At 42.1% G+C, this 15,927-nt stretch overlaps 1 protein-coding gene across 1 annotated transcript; it reads left to right on the top strand.

Moving 5' to 3' along the window:
• Positions 1-482: 482 nt before the first annotated feature.
• On the top strand, positions 483-15,841 carry CDADC1 (cytidine and dCMP deaminase domain containing 1). The gene is made up of 11 exons (XM_074815708.1): positions 483-588; positions 3,301-3,395; positions 4,936-5,113; positions 5,946-6,524; positions 8,595-8,644; positions 9,723-9,892; positions 10,427-10,616; positions 11,270-11,330; positions 12,617-12,679; positions 13,140-13,188; positions 15,066-15,841. The coding sequence occupies exons 1-11, from the start codon at positions 507-509 to the stop codon at positions 15,073-15,075; spliced, it is 1,527 nt and encodes a 508-aa protein (XP_074671809.1). The 5' UTR covers positions 483-506; the 3' UTR covers positions 15,076-15,841.
• Positions 15,842-15,927: the final 86 nt, after the last annotated feature.

A 15,927-nucleotide genomic window follows, 5' to 3' on the forward strand; every position in this document is an offset into this window, starting at 1 on the left:
CCCCTTTTTTGCCCGTCGGGCTTAAATTTTTCCTCGGGAAGCCACCAAGGACTAGGCTGGGGATGAGGGCCCGGGGCCAGGGCCGCCGTGCAGGAGGCCGCGGGCAGGGGTCAGCGCGACGGCCAGCCACCAGCGAAGTTCTCGGCTCTCAAAGCAGTGAAACGGGGGAGGATGGGGGCGGGAGGGGGGATTTCAACGTTAAAATCCCGCTGAGGACAGAGCCCGCCCTTCGCCGGGAGCCGCCGCCGCGCTTCAGCCGCCCGCCCACCCCGTCACGACAAGCCCCACCCTCTCCTGCCACTCCCGCTCTCTATTGGTCGAGGGGCCCGCCCGTCAGCGGCGGTTGCCATGCGGACGCTCCCGCCACGGCGACGCCCTGAGGGAGGAGCGGGGCCGCCATGGGGGCGGGGCGGGGAGGCGGGGGGCACCGGGTGACACCGGGTGACGGTGGCACCGGGTGACACCGGGTGACGGTGGCACCGGAACCGGCACCCACACCGGGACCGATGCACGGCGCAGAGGAGGCGGCGGTGGCGGCGGGGGGGCCGCGGGTGAGCGCGGCGAGCACGCAGACCGACAGCATGGCCGGTGAGCGCCGCCCCGTGCCCGCCGTGGGGGGCCTGGCTGCGGGGGGCTGGGCCGGGGCCTGCCCCGGCTGTGGGGGAGCCGCCACCCCCACGCTGTGGGGAGCGGACGCTAACGGCTGGCGGGGCGGGGAGGAGGGTCGGTGCGTTGACCGGGCTTTCGCCGGTCTCTTCTCGCCCACCGGGGGCTTCGAGGTCTTTAACGAAATGCCCGGAACTGTCCGGTTTGTCCTCTCCTGAGGCGCTTGCAAGGCTCTTCCCTCCCCGGGGCTGTTCACAGAGCTCCTGCCTTCCCCTCCTCAACTGCTATTTCACAGAGTGCTCTGCCCGTTACAGACAATGCAATAAAGTATATCCACCCCACCCCCCCGCCCCCTGCTTGCCTGCGGTCTTATTCATAAGGCCTTTTGATAACATATGCTTGTATTTTGCATTTCCCCCCAACCCATCAAAATGATTTCTTTTTCCAGTTCTATACCATGGATATTTAATATGCATAAAAATGCTCGCTTTCTGAGGGGTGTTCTTACAAACCCCTATAGCAGGACCCATGTATAAATTCAGTAGAGAGCAACTTTCTCACAAGGCTGGGGATGCCCAGATGAAGCAGATTTTGATAGATTTCATATATCCCATCACTGCAGTCTCAGGGGAGTGGTGTGTACATACAGATCATGCTCTCTGAGCACCATGACAGGGTCTTCTTGATGGGTAAATGGGGTTTTTTTCATCCTGGTTTTGTGAAGATCCTGCTTCCAAGCAAGCAAAAAAGATGAACTCTGAAAATGGTTTCTGGTTTCCTTTTCCCAGACAGGAGAGTGATGTCACTGATTTCCTCCTCCTTGATGGTGTCAGAGCACAGTGTTAGTTTCGTACTTGTAAGCTGACTTCTTCCAAGCCTTTCAGACTTCAAACTAGGGACTCCTATGTTGCTACCATGACAGAATCCTGTATCTGAGCCGTGTCCGGATGGGCTGTGCACTGCTCCGTTTTGCTTGCAGGTGCAGGAGCAGCAGGGTTTTCTACACCGGCCTTCACAGCGTGCTTTCCTTGGAGCATGCCGTGCCTCACTGAAGCGAGATCTCTAACCTGGAGGGATAAAATCATACATGTGAAGAAGGGAAGCTGTGTAAAGGAGGGAAGCAGTGAGGATGTGATGCACCTGAAAAGAGCGTTCTTTTCATACACGGTTTTGCTCTCAGCAGCAAAACCTGATTCCTTTTCTTCCCCAATCTTCTGTAGTTACTTTAAATTCTGTGAGATGTCTACAACAGGAGTGAACAGAGGCTGTAATGAGAATGAATTCAAATGCCCATTAAGAAAACAAATTCTACTTGTTTAGACGTGGCTTGTAGACTTACAGTTTGTGTTTAGTACGAGTGATAACAAATCTTCATGTGTGCTGCTTGCCATGTACATTTCTAGCACACGTATCTGATCGTGTTAACCAGGTGCCCCTTGCAGTAATTGTGCACAGTGGCATAGCACAGCTGGGCAGCCTAAGGAGCAGTGGACAGTGTGGGATCAGATGGTGCTGCTGTGAGGTTTGTAGTTGCTTTCCAAAATAATGCTTCTGTGTGAAAAAAAGCTGCTAAAATACTGTCTGAAAATGGTATTCCAGTCATGGATTGGATATGTTTATCTGCTGTCCTAATGGTTTGGGTTCACAGACATGTCATTAAACTAACCCTCTCCCCCACCAGAGCAATCTTAGGATCTGATTATATCTCTTCCAAACTGCTGGAACTACTTAAAGAAATGTTTTTCTCTATTCTATTCTTGCCTCTGCCTTTTTCTCCTTTGCAAAAACATTAACATTTGCCAGAAGGGATAAAAACAGAAATAATACTACTGTCAGACAGGACATGTGAGACCTGCAGAGGAATATGTGTTCGTTACAGCTCTCTGTAAGCACCTCTGAACCTGGACTGGAGGTTTTTCAAAGACTTAATTAACTTCTTGCCAAGTGTGAGGCAAGAGAGTTTTACATCTGGAGTGGTACAATGATTAGTGAGCAATGCTGTACTTCCTCCTTTTTCACTTGTGGGACACTCAGTAATGCTGAGCACTGGCCCTCATGGGACAACATCCAGATTTTGAGTAGAAGCACTACACAGCACAAGGTGGTGATCCAAGAAGGGATTCCTTGCTGCCTCTTTGGTTATTTAGTCAGAAGTGACAGCCTGAGCAATAGGTTTAAATTTTTGTAAAAGTCTAACCAAAATTTAAGCAAACTTTAAAAATCCAGAAGCAGGCTTCTCCAGAACTGATGGAAACTGATGGATAGTGGCTCATCCACCCTTGCTGTGGGTGTCACTGTAAGATCATGATGCGTGCCTCATTATTTTCACTCTCTTCTGTGGTGAGCCTGAAGCTGAATCACAAGCTATGTCTCAAATTTCTGTAAGCATCTGTGAATCGTTTGAGCACATTAAGTTTTGTGGGATCTGATATGTGATTTCTGCTCTTCATCTCACTGAATTTCTCTCTTGTTGCACAAATCTGATCTCTGCATCCAAATGTGAGCATTCTGAGTTGACAACTACTGCCCTGAAGAGGACAGCGTGAATTTAGCTGCTGTAATAGCACAAGTGGTTGATGAAGCAGCTTCTGTAGCAGCTGTAGTGTAGGAGACCTGGAAACTATTGTTCAACAATGTGGGGTTTCTTTACAAATATTCTTGAATAAAGATTTCTTTTTTTTCATCAAATGACAGGTCAAATGCCAAGACTTTCTAAGGTCAATCTTTTTACTTTGTTCAGTCTCTGGATGGAGCTCTTTCCCTCAGCTGAGCAACAGAAAAAATCACAGGTAAAATGTCTATGTTTACCATTAATTGGTCTTTCTGAACACATGCTAATAGCTCCTGCAGTGAATTGAACCTAACAGCTCTTTACATGACAGATAGTCCAGAGAGAAGAAAAAAAAGGCTGATAAGTGATTTTCAGATATTTCTTAGAAGTAGAAAAAAATCCACTGGTGAGAGAAAAATGGTTAAATAGCATGCTATTTCTGAAAAACTTTGAAAGGCAAGGTACGCCCCCGACAGGTGAAGCAAACAGTAAAAAATGCTGGTGGGTATTTTGAAGAGCATTACAAAGGAGGCATGGTGTATACTGTGCACTTCTTAGTATATACTAATTATAACATTAAAATCAGTGTGGTCGATGGTGTAGAGATACTCTTTAAAATGTTGATGTTCATGATTGTAGAAGAGTTCTCTTATACAGTGGAGGTGCACAGAACTACTTGAAACGTTTGCTGATCAAGAACATGTAGATAACTACCTTGGTGACAATGAAAAGAAGCCGTCCTTGAGAATGGGTCTTCTAAATAGCTGCCAGTTACACTTCAAAGTAGAGAGGCATTTTCAGAGTGTCCTGGAACAGGATGTTTCCTTTTGTGCTGAGTTCTTATTGTGCTCTTTAAAATGATCACTTCTTTGTGCAGAGCATACCCGTGTGCTAAGATCCATAGCACATGTATCAACCAGGACAAGAAAAGATAGGAAAATAATTTGAATGACAATTAGGCCTAATTTTCAGAGCTTGGTATGTCCCAGACTGGATCTGAAAGAGGGATAGATGAGCAGCACCGTACAGACTTCAAATGCAGTTTCAGATTTAGTAATTCAGTCAGGAATAGCACTTGGGTTATATGTAGAGCTTTAGTGCAGCCTCATTTCTGTAACCGCAAACAAATTGAATAATTTGCAGATCTAAGGCAGTAGTGTTCTGGTAGCAGCTGGATTGCATAATGAGATCTGGTTTGCCAGCTTCATCAAACTAACCTGTATCCAGTTTCTTTGCAATACATGGGAATCCAGATGTAAGAGCTCTTGTCTGTGGTATGCAGACTTTTTCCATGGAAGATTCTTTAGAACCAGAATTCATTTCTGTAAATGAAGAGACGCAAATAAAGCTAGAGAAGCTATTGACTCCCAGGATGGTCAACCTTAAGACAAACTAAATTCCTGAGCGTTTCCAGATGCTGGATGATTCAGAGGGGGTTTCAGCTATAACTGACAGAATATGATGTTTCTGGGTTTTGTTATGGGCAAAGCAATGATCAGAAAAATCAGGAATTTGCGACAAGTCCCTATGTGAGGTTTGACAGGGACACAGCACTGATATTAACAGGCACATGTAGAAACCACCACCAAAAAAAAAAACCTGTTTAGGGGAAGTGTAACAGAGATTGCTTAATGATTCATATCACAGTTTGTACTGAAGAGCTATGTGCTTTGATCCTGGCTGATTACTGTTACCCAAGGAAGAGCGGTAACATCTCTATGGACTTGATGTTGAAAAAAAAAGTAAAATAATAATAATAATAATGCATTTTTCTGTAGGTAAAGAAGAGTGGTCTAGTTGTGGTGAAAAACATGAAGATTATCGGTCTTCACTGTTCCAGTACAGACTTGCATGCTGGCCAGATTGCACTCATTAAACACGGATCAAGACTTAAAAACTGTGATCTTTATTTTTCCAGAAAACCATGTTCAACTTGTTTAAAAATGATTGTAAATGGTAAGCAATGGTTGTAGTAGAGTAGGAGTAAATGTTATGCTTGTGATTGGTGGTATCAGAAAGCCTGTTTTCTCTTTGGACTGTCCCAGTTGTGAACGTCAATCCTTAACTTGTGTAGCCTGCACTGATATTTTGCACAGGGCTGCAAACAATATTGTGCATTTCCTGGAGCTGATGATCAAGAAACCAGGGTTTGCTACTGAGCCCCTATTTCTCTGTGCAACTGTTATTATTGGTGGTGCTTGTCTCTTGGTTGGGAGGCACTGCTGAGATTCTGACGTACCTGTTGCACTTTGCCAGAGCACCCTAAGTCTGATGACTAGGCCTAGATTGCTACATTTTTCCTTGCCTTCCTATTGCTTGTCAGTGGCACCAGAGGAAGGGTGGTTTTTATGCAGAAATCCCAGGGAGTACTTTCGGGTTTCCTTTTCCCAAGTGAGATGAAGACAAGTCAGATTACTCACTTCTTGAAATGTCATCTACTGGTACAGCCCTTCTGCAAATATTGGGTTTTAATCTCAGCAGCAACTTCTGTTAGTGCCAACTTTTTTGCATGGTGTTAAGGTATCTATTGTAGGTCAGATGCAAAATTAGGCTGCCACGAAGATCTCAGAACTTAGGAAATTCCAATTTTTGTCTACAGTCTGAATATCAAGTCTGATAAACTCTTGGTACTTGTATACGCTAGCGTTTTTGTTGTCCATATGCCACTGAAACAGCACCCATGGCCTTAAAGGAGTAAAAATAGGGTTAGGCAATAGTGTGGTGAAAATAAGGTTTGTGTTCTACTGTGCTCGCATGGTTCCTTTTTCTATGTTATCTTCTCTTCCAGCTGGGGTGAACAGGATTTCTTACTGGCCTGCAGATCCTGAAATCAGCTTGCAGAATGAGGCATCCAATCCCATCACTACTGATGACGCAAAGCTAGATGCCAAAGCAGTAGAAAGACTGAAGTCAAATAGCCGTGCTCGTGTGTGTGTGTTGCTTCAGCCCTTGGTGTGCTATATGGTGCAATTTGTTGAAGAAACTTCCACCAAGTTTGATTTTATTCAAAAAATAGCAAAATCTCAGCCTGACTCAAATACTGACTTTTATACTGCATGTAGACAAGAGAGAATAAAAGAGTATGAAAGTTTATTTCTAATTTCAAATGAGGAAATGCACAAGCAAATATTGATGACAATAGGACTGGAGAACCTCTGTGAAAATCCATACTTCAGCAACCTTAGACAAAATATGAAAGATCTTGTCTTGGTCTTGGCAACAGTGGCTGCCAGTGTCCCTGTCTTTGGATGTTTTGGATTTTACAACAGCGAACCACAACGAACAAATGAAACAGACCATCAGGGTTTGCCCCAAGAAATTGCAAGGCACTGTATGATACAAGCCAGACTACTTGCATACCGGACAGGTGAGTCGTTACAGTAGTGGAGGAGGAATGGGTCTCAAGAGTAGAGCGAGTTCCTGATTTCAGTCTTACTTCTTTCAAATACTTCCTTGAGCAAGCTGCTGAATGCTGTTCCTACACCTGTGAAACAGGAGCAGCAGTATAGTAAAGACTCCACGGGGGTACATAGTATTGTGTGTGAAAATACCAAAAGTTTCCAAGAGAAAATCAGGGCAGGTATTTCACATACAGGGCTAGTAAAGCCTGGCTTGACAACATGTCCAACACCTGTCTGAAAATAGAATACAGTGACATTTAAATTCTTCAGGCTGCTCCGAGGCTCTTTTTTACAGGTGTTTCACAAGATGTTTCTTCAGAAAAGAGCAGTGAAATAATACCCTTCCAGGAGGGCATCAAGTACAGTATTAAGTTTCCTATTTCCAATCTTATTAGTGAAAGTGATTATATATCTGATGGGGGGTTTCTTTGCAAAGATGCTGGACTTTTCACGTACAGGCTTTCAGGGTGGAAGGGTAGTTATTGACTATCTTTTCGTACAGATGATTTCTGTTAGCTACTTTATTCTGTCTGGGTAGCAATGCAGCAAACCTCCAAGTTCTTCCAGAGAACAGAACACAAAGACTTAAAACTTGGTGGTACTCCTTAGTGATATTTTTTTCATCTAGATAGGAAAGCTGCTTTTTTAAAAGCCTTGTAAGCAAATAAATAGTGCATATTTAAAGCTTATAACAAAACTAATCCCCCAATACGCACACACAAAACCAACCTACCGAGTCAGGTGCTGAATGTGCCTTTTGACTTACTCAGACTTTGTTATTTGTAAAGATGAATCTTCACATTTTAGAACCTTTCCCTTTTTTGTTTTGTTTTTTTTTTGTTTGTGTGGTTTTTTTAATGTACCCTCCGCAAATTTGGTTACCCAAAGTTGCAGAGAAGATTGCGTTTTTAGAAGTAATTCAGAAGCTTCATGGAACCAGTTGTGAGTTTTTTGTACAACTACTGTTGTACCAAGCAAGGTAGAGTGACCAAGCTTGAGTACTTATTCTTGGGGCAGCAAAATTCAGTTTTATCTGTGCTCTTCAGCCTGGACTCAGGTCTGTTTTTTGAGCAAACTCTTATTCCAGTTTAGTCCTGGAATGAAATTAAAATAAATAACAGCACACACATGTTTAGATGCTTTATTATATAGGCGGATATCAGGGGAACAAGATCATAGGATGCTTTCTACGCTGGCTTAATATACATCAGCAAATATGCAGAACATAAGTAAAATCAGCCCTCATAAAACATATCTTTGGCAGGAAGGACCCTCTGAGTGATTGTATATTGTAGTGATACTAAGGAATCACTAAGGAAATGGTTAATTGAAACAGCATCTTCTACAATATTAATCACTGGAAGCCCGAAACCTTTTCTTCTTGATATGCTCTGTTTTAACTGGTCAAGACTCTCATCAAGAGCTACTGGGGAAGATTTCCAAGTTCCATAAAAATCTTCCTAGTCGCATAATGAAAGTTCTGTTCCAGCCTTCCTGTGGTGGTGATACGAAACACCCCCCAAAATCCAGTTGTTAACATTTTGTCTCCAAATTACATACAAAATACAACTAATTTTGATAGGAATTCAGACCACAGAGCCATAAACTTAAGGAATGGCAGAATTAAGTAATTAAGTAGTAAACAACAAGGTTTTTATCAGTTTGCCATCTCACATCGGTGAACCTGTCTACATACATTCTTGGCACACATTTTCTTATCCAATATATGTATTGGTTGCTTTTTAACATTTGTGAACAAATGTACGTAGCAAAGTCTTAGAATGGCTGGCCTGGCAGTTAAAGCACACCCAGCTTTTGCACTAGACTCATAGACTTTGAAGCTCTTAATCCTTCTGCATTTCTTTTCTCCGTGAAGCAACAATTGTCCATGAAGCAACAATGAATGTTAATCGTTACTCTAGGATGTCATATGTTAATGTCTATTAATACAATAATATACATTAACAATGTATATTAATAATGTAACTTAGAAGTGCTTTATTTGTTATTTACGGCTAAAATGTTCTGTATTTTAGAGGATCATAAAACAGGAGTTGGAGCTATTATTTGGGCAGAAGAAAAATCAGTAAGTATTGAAAAATTACTTTTTCTTGCACTCACAATTCATACACTTGTATCTGCTTTGAGCTTGTTATTTTGCTTTAAGTCTATACACATGCATTTTCCATACAGATAGCTATAGAAAGCTTGCACTTCTCATTCTTTAGTAATTAAGTTAATGATCAGTTCATTGTTATGCTGTCAAAATGAAGGGGAAGTATAAATGAGTTTAGTAACTGCCACAGTGTCTCTGCCCAGCTTTTCAGTGTGCCTGCTTCCCTGGTGGTTGTCAGTTACTCCAGGTGTCCTGGCTACAGAGTTTTGTCACAGCTGTTGATCAGGCAGCGTGTGCCTACTCTGCACAGTACCTCTTTGCAGCTCTTTTTTGGAGATGTCTCAGTGCAATCATAGCCTGACAATCTCTGAGGATTTTTGTTGCAGTTGAAATGCTGTACTGGCTTTAGCACATTCCTTTTTGGATCAAAGTGATATTTTTCTACAAATATTGCTACTGTGTTTTTTCCCATCCAAGCATAAAGTTTTTATTTCTTTATGTCTCTGATTATGCATGTTACCAATCCCAGGAAGCCTCAGTCTTCATGCAGCTGCAACATACTCTTCATTTGTTTTCAGCATTTCAGTGATCAACTGCTTATTGCTGTTTTGTTTCTTGTTCTGATTTCAATTGCCAGTTGCTACTTTGTCAGCCCACTGGTCACTGGGTCTGTTGAGATAGGTGAAACACAGTCTCTGGCACATCAGGCACTAACTCCAGCTGTCTTTAATTTTGTACATTGCAGAAAGGCTTAGGACTAAATCCTTCAGACTTTTTGCTCCTGCTATCAGTGTTACTTGCTAAAAGGAAAGCCCCTAAAGCCTGGTGCAGTGTGTCCTCTGCAGTGTTGCAGTTTGCCCTATGTGTGGCTCCTATGGAGCTTAATGGAGAAGCTCCATACAGGCCTGGAGCCGTTAGCAAGAACGGAGTTCTCTTTGAACTGCTGTAATGGCATGAACTGATAATGCAAAGGTATACATTGCACAACACTTTGACTTAGTACTCAGTTTAAATGTCTCCAACTTTGATGCTTTGCTTACTGTTGCAGAGAAGCTGTGATGGAACAGGAGCAATGTATTTTGTAGGCTGTGGTTACAATGCCTTTCCTGTTGGATCTGAATACGCTGATTTTCCACACATGGATGATAAACAAAAGGATCGGGAAATCAGAAAGTTCAGATACATTATACATGCAGAGCAGAATGCCTTGACATTCAGGTAATGGGTTTATTTTTACCACAGAAAAGAATGAGACAGTTCAGAAACAATTGCATGACAAATGCATGATGTCACTGTGATGAAGTGTTGATTGCAGTCACAGTCTTGTTTACGCCTGTGACGCAGAACTTGGATGTGCATGGACACAATCAGTTCCTGAGGTTTCGTCAGACTTCTTCAGTGAACTTGGTTTTTAAAGGATAATCACTCCAGTGCATGGCAGCTATCCTTCAGATACAGGCCACTGCCTCTGCTTCCTGCTAGGACCATGCTATAACCTGAAATACGGAACTGTGGTGATTGTTGAGGCTTCCGACACCAATATGTGTGGAGAGGTGGGATGGGTGTTTTGTTCACAGGTAATAAAACCAAATCAGATATCGTGTACGTGTGCACTTGAGTAGGAATAAGTTGCTTCTCAGACTACATAATGCAACACTTCTTTGCTTGCTCTTGTGAGGTATCAAGTTTGTCACCATTCAAAACTATCATCAAGATATAAACTCTGAAATTCTGTTTTCTAACTCCTTGTAGGTGTCGAGAAATAAAGCCAGATGAGAGAAGCATGATATTTGTGACAAAATGTCCGTGTGACGAATGTGTCCCTTTAATCAAAGGGGCTGGTATCAAGCAGATCTATGCAGGAGATGTTGATGCTGGAAAAAAGAAAGCAGATATATCCTATATGAAGTTTGGTGAACTTGAGGGTGTAAACAAATTTACAGTAAGTGTCTAAATATACTATATTCTAAAAACTCTGGGCAGCCTTGGAGGGGAGGGGGGAGTGAGCAGCCATCTGCAGCCAGTGTAGAGGAGGGTTTTCTTGTGCTGTTTAGTCAAGTGAGTGGAATTGAGAGATTGCTTTGTCACGACACTGAGGAGAAGTGCTGTGCCATATGCCAGAAGGCGGGGCCAAGTGTGTCTGTTTTCTGTAATTTTGTTGCAGATTTCGCTCTAACTTGTTGCTGTTTGAGGTGGTCTCTTCACACTCTGAAGTTCTCTCCCAGCCTCCCTGTCACAGCACAGCAGCTGGTGTGGGAGATCACTGTGTGATTTTTGTAGGCCCTTCCAGCAGCACCTGAAAGAGGCGTGGTGGGTTTTGAAGGTGGCCAAGAGCACCTGCATTCAGGTTGCTCACTGTGACAAACTGCAGCACTATCAGTTTGTGCAGGCTCGCTTCCCCTTCTCAAGGGAGTCACAGTGCATCGCTTAATAGCTTTTTATCCTCAAAGAAGTGTGTGTTGGAGAGGGAGCCCTTCATTTCCCACCTCACCCCTAGTCATGCCTTACAGTGAAGAATTGTAGGGTACTTTTTCTTTCTCCCTTTGCTCTTTCTTCTGTCTTCTGGAATAAGTAAACTTTTTCTTCTTTTACCAGTGGCAACTAAATCCATTGCACAGTAATGCCCTTGAATTCCATGACACCACTGCCAGGGAAAGTAAGTATTTTTTCATTAATTCATTTTATGACTGAAATCAATAAGGGGGATCACATTTTAAACAAACCTTGAATTGCTCTGGGATTGATTAGTCTTAATTAATCTTGATTTCGATTAGTTAAATCATGCTACGAAAACTGCTCTGAGCTTTTTGAATATATGAACTAATGGTAAGTCAAAACCAAATGCTTGGCATTGGCGCACATGGTACAAAATCTAGTAATAGTATTATCATAGTTGACGATATGCTGGGTTGCACGTAGATCATTTCAGACTACTTTATCATGTTTTAAATTTTGTTCTATAAAAACTTTTTATCTTGTGTTCTATAACAAGTGCTGTTCGTTTTCAAGAGAAGTGGGATTCCTCCAAGTCATTTAAATATGTTCTGCAGAACATTTCTTTTATGAAGTAGAATCTATGCCAATGCTTTTCAATCAACATTTATTTTTGTGTGTATATATACACATATATAATATAAAGGCCATAAAATCCTTGTTGACCTGCACCCCTGTAGCAAAGGAGCTGTCATCTTCTGAAAACAGAGTTTAGATGAATCTTATGTTGAAGCCTTTTTCTGCTACAAAAGGGACCCACCATTGGCATCTACTGTCAGCTATCAGCCCTTAAAATGTTTCTTATCGAGAGGGGAAAATAATGTGGAAAAAGAAGCTAAATAATTTTTGTGCCTCAAGCATGAAGGTATGGAGCATAGAGACAGGGAGTTGGGAGTTACTCAAAGCATTGAGCACCGTGCTGGGAGCATAAAAAAGACTGAAAGTGTTTTTTGTGGTACGTGAATAACTGTGTACTACAAGCTAATTCCTAACATGTAGTGAGCTAGATTAGTGGAGGAGTCTCTTTGTTAGCTATTTCCTTATTAGCTGGGGACAAAGAGGGGAGGGAAGGGCTCAAAATAGTGTTTATGTCATTAGTAATTACTGTAAAATGTTTGTCCCTCTTTCTGCTAATGGTTTTTAGACCCAGGTGGAGAAATATTCATCCTGGGGCACTTTGTTTGACAACCTTTAACAGGGCTCATTTTTCTAACAATATTTTCTTTGAGATGGTATGCTTGCATTTTCAACAGTCTGTTTTAAGTTGCTATTTTTCCTTAGTAGGTTTCTTTTACTATGATCATTGCATGTTCCTCTGTATGGGAAAGAAGACAAGGTCCCCCACCTCAACCCCCCACCTAGTGTTATTCCAGTGTGTCTGTATGTGTTGACTATTTAGACTATGCTTACTATTGTATTAATGTTTCACGCATATTTTTTTTTCTTTAGATGGAGTCCAGAAAACAAAATCACTAGATGACCAGCAGCACCAAAACAAGAAACTGTGTCTTGGTCACTATTGAGTTATTAAGCACTTCTGCAGTCTTGCTCTGTACTTTTTATAATGCAGCCTGTTTGCACTTTCAAATAAGGAAGAGTTTTATTTATTGTTTGGAAAGTGATTTTTAGAATAAGTTTATTTATGATGTCTTAAATGTTTTACAGAATTACCTGAAGCTCTTTTTAATTTAGAAGTTCCTGGGGAAAAAATGCTGCTTGTATTTTCTGTGAAAGTAACTTGGTGGCTAATCATTGTTAACATGTTAAAAAAAATACTGAAAGTTTATTGCTGGTAATAATAAAATGGTATCTATTTTGCTTGGTGTATGGATTGAGGGAATGGATTTCTAAGTTCTGGGCAAATGGAATGCAGAAATAAGCCCTAGTTCTTCAAGCACAATCATCAAGGAAATAGTAGATAATTAATCACTAGCAATTATTCCTGTTCCTGAAAGTGGCTTTTGCTTTTCAGTCTGCTTGTATAAAGGAGACAAAGCTATTGGGATGGCAATCGTTGCTAGGTAAGTGATTTGGAGATCAAGCTTGTCTCTCAGACATAACCTCTTCCAACTACCATAGCAGCAGAACTGTTTTGTTTTGTGATACTCGCACTGCTGCTCTGTGTGCTTCCTCAAGTGCAGCCCATCTGAATTAATGGAGACAAAGATTAGCTTTGCTTTTTCTCAGCTTCTGGATGCAGACCTAAAAGAACTTAGCTGTATGCAGCTCGCTGGCCCCTACATACTATGTGAAGATGGCTAGTGTTTAGGTTTTGTGAATCTTCGCTAACAGGCTTCTAGAACTACAGAAGCTAATGAAGTGCCAGATGTGCTGTTGTTTCTTGGATAGGATGATCTGTAGCAATGGAATAGCCCGAATCTTTTCAGGTGCCAGTCTCTTGGATGGCTGCACGTGGAGCAGGGGTGACATTCAAACAGCCGGTGAAACTGCAGTCTAATGTTGTGCTAGTTTTGAGGGGGTGCTGGGTAGGTGCTGAGAGTTGTACCCAGCATCTTGTGAGAGGTCGCTGTCCTTACTGCCATCTGTTTGCTGCTTTGAATACGACCTCTGGCTGTTTGTTTTAGCAGATGTTCTGAGACTTTCTGTTCACTCCTCTGCTGAGCTCTCAAGTGCAAACACCTTAAACCTTTTTCTGCTGCTGCTGGCTTTCTGCCATGTATCAATGGCCTTTTCCCAGTTCTTTCATTCATCTTGTCTTTGCTGCCCTCCTTAAAGTCCTGGAAGGGGAATTGTGCCTTAAGATGCTGCTGAGGTCCTCTTTGTTTCTTTTAGGCTTTGGAAAAGGTTGGAACTAGATAGAGAAGCTGTGATTGGATAGTGTGGAAAGCACCCTTAACGTGGCATTAATTACATGGAGTCTGTTCTCACCCAGTTTGGCTACTGGTCCTGTAACTTAAGATACAGTTCTTGATGCTTGGAGCTGCAGTGAGGAGCTGTGATTCCCCGTGGCTCATAGTATAACTTCGTTCTCGAGTACCCGGACTTTAGAACTGGGGAATGCTTATGTCCTCTTACTGCCCCGAGAATTTACTCTCACTGGAGCTGGAGAAGCTGCTGTTTCTCTGAGCCTCGTTAGGTTGAAGGCTACTCCAGGGCTGCTGGCTGGGTGCGGTGCCTGCAGAGTTAGCAGCAGAAATCCCATCGGCTCATCGGCTGACCTGCACCACTGCTGTCCTCCTAAGCAGGGTGCGTATAGCTTTGCTTCCCAGAACCGGGTAGTGAATGAAGGAGAACAATCTGACACTGTTTCTCAACTAAGGGAAGGACGGTGAAATCCATTTTTGCATCACACCACGAAAAGTGGTTTTTCACAGTAGCTCATGAGGAAATTGCTGAACTGCCACTACAGGTTTTGTAATCTAGTGTGGAGGAAACCAGGTCCTGAATTTAGGACCAGCAGATCCAGCTGCCAGAGCTCTATGCTCATCTGTCAGATTTAAGTTATGGTTCTGGATGTGGTGCAAACCTCAGAAAGACAGATTTTTCCTCTCATCAAGGATTATATAATTTTATTGTTTGTAACTTCTGTGTGAAGTTAAAGTCAAGTGTTGGTGTTTCATAAGAAAGATTATAATCTGTTTTTAAATCATAAATATTTTACTTTGGCATATTTCTCCCCCCCTTTGTGTAAGCATCTTGCATTAGAATAATTACTGTTGGCTACTTCTACAAATCAGAAGAACGCTGTCCAGATTAGAGTAAAAAGTCTGTCCCACTCCACCCACTGAAACCTTCTTGTTTCCATACTCCATGGGCAGTGCTCTTCTCCTTGAGGTAGAAGCAGAGAAAAAACCAGGGGGAGGTTTAAGGCCCCTTCAAGTTTTATACTGATCAATCAGCTGATACCAAATCAGTAAAGAAGTCTGTGTCTTTATAGGAACAGCTGAAACTGAAAAGTCCCTGAAACATCATAGGTACATGGAGAAGTAAATCAAGATACAAGTCAAATACTACATGCATTAAATAACTACACTGCAGTGAATGCTGCTGGTAACCTGGACTTCATGAGAAGTTAAGTTTCTACATTTACTTTTCATCGTTTTTTAAAAAGAGGATTTTTGTACAAAACTCTCTGTGAAACTTGGAGTTGCTTGTAAGGCTGAAGGCTTGGAAGTCTGGCTTTATTTCTGTCTTGCTGTATTTCTACAGATTCCTGCAGAAGCTCACAAATTTCTGTAGAAGCTCACAAATTTCTGTAGGCTCTGATTATCAGTATAACCCTACTTCTTTAATTCTTACTGGGATTACAAAGTAGGGGCTTCATCCCAGCCAACAGGAACAAATGTGCACGGGGTTTCTCAACCCATGGACTCTGCTGCTGTGCATGTCATCTGCTTACCAGGGGGAGCCACGGAAGGCTGGACACCTCCTGCAGTGCTTATTTTGCAAACGAACTCTAGAATGTTTGTTTCTTATGTAAAAACTACAACGTATTTAAAATTAAGAAATGTAAAAGTTATATATTTTATATATTGTATGAAATGTCCATATGTGTTTTGGGTCTCTTCCGTTCATTTCAGAGCAGTCATTTTAATTGCAGGTATTAACTATCAGTAATAATTTGGCCTCTTGACTGAGAATTACAGAAATTCCCTGTTAATTGTCTGCCTTACAGCAAAACATGTTTTCTGCTAATAAATTAATCTGACAGTAAGTACTGAAGTGTATTTTTAAGTGCTTTGGGTTATTAGAAACATTCCAGAGTGCTCTGAAATGCTCACACCTTTTCCCGGCCCAGC

The sequence above is a fragment of the Strix aluco genome, chromosome 2 (assembly GCF_031877795.1).
Source record: "Strix aluco isolate bStrAlu1 chromosome 2, bStrAlu1.hap1, whole genome shotgun sequence".
Lineage (NCBI taxonomy): Eukaryota > Metazoa > Chordata > Aves > Strigiformes > Strigidae > Strix > Strix aluco.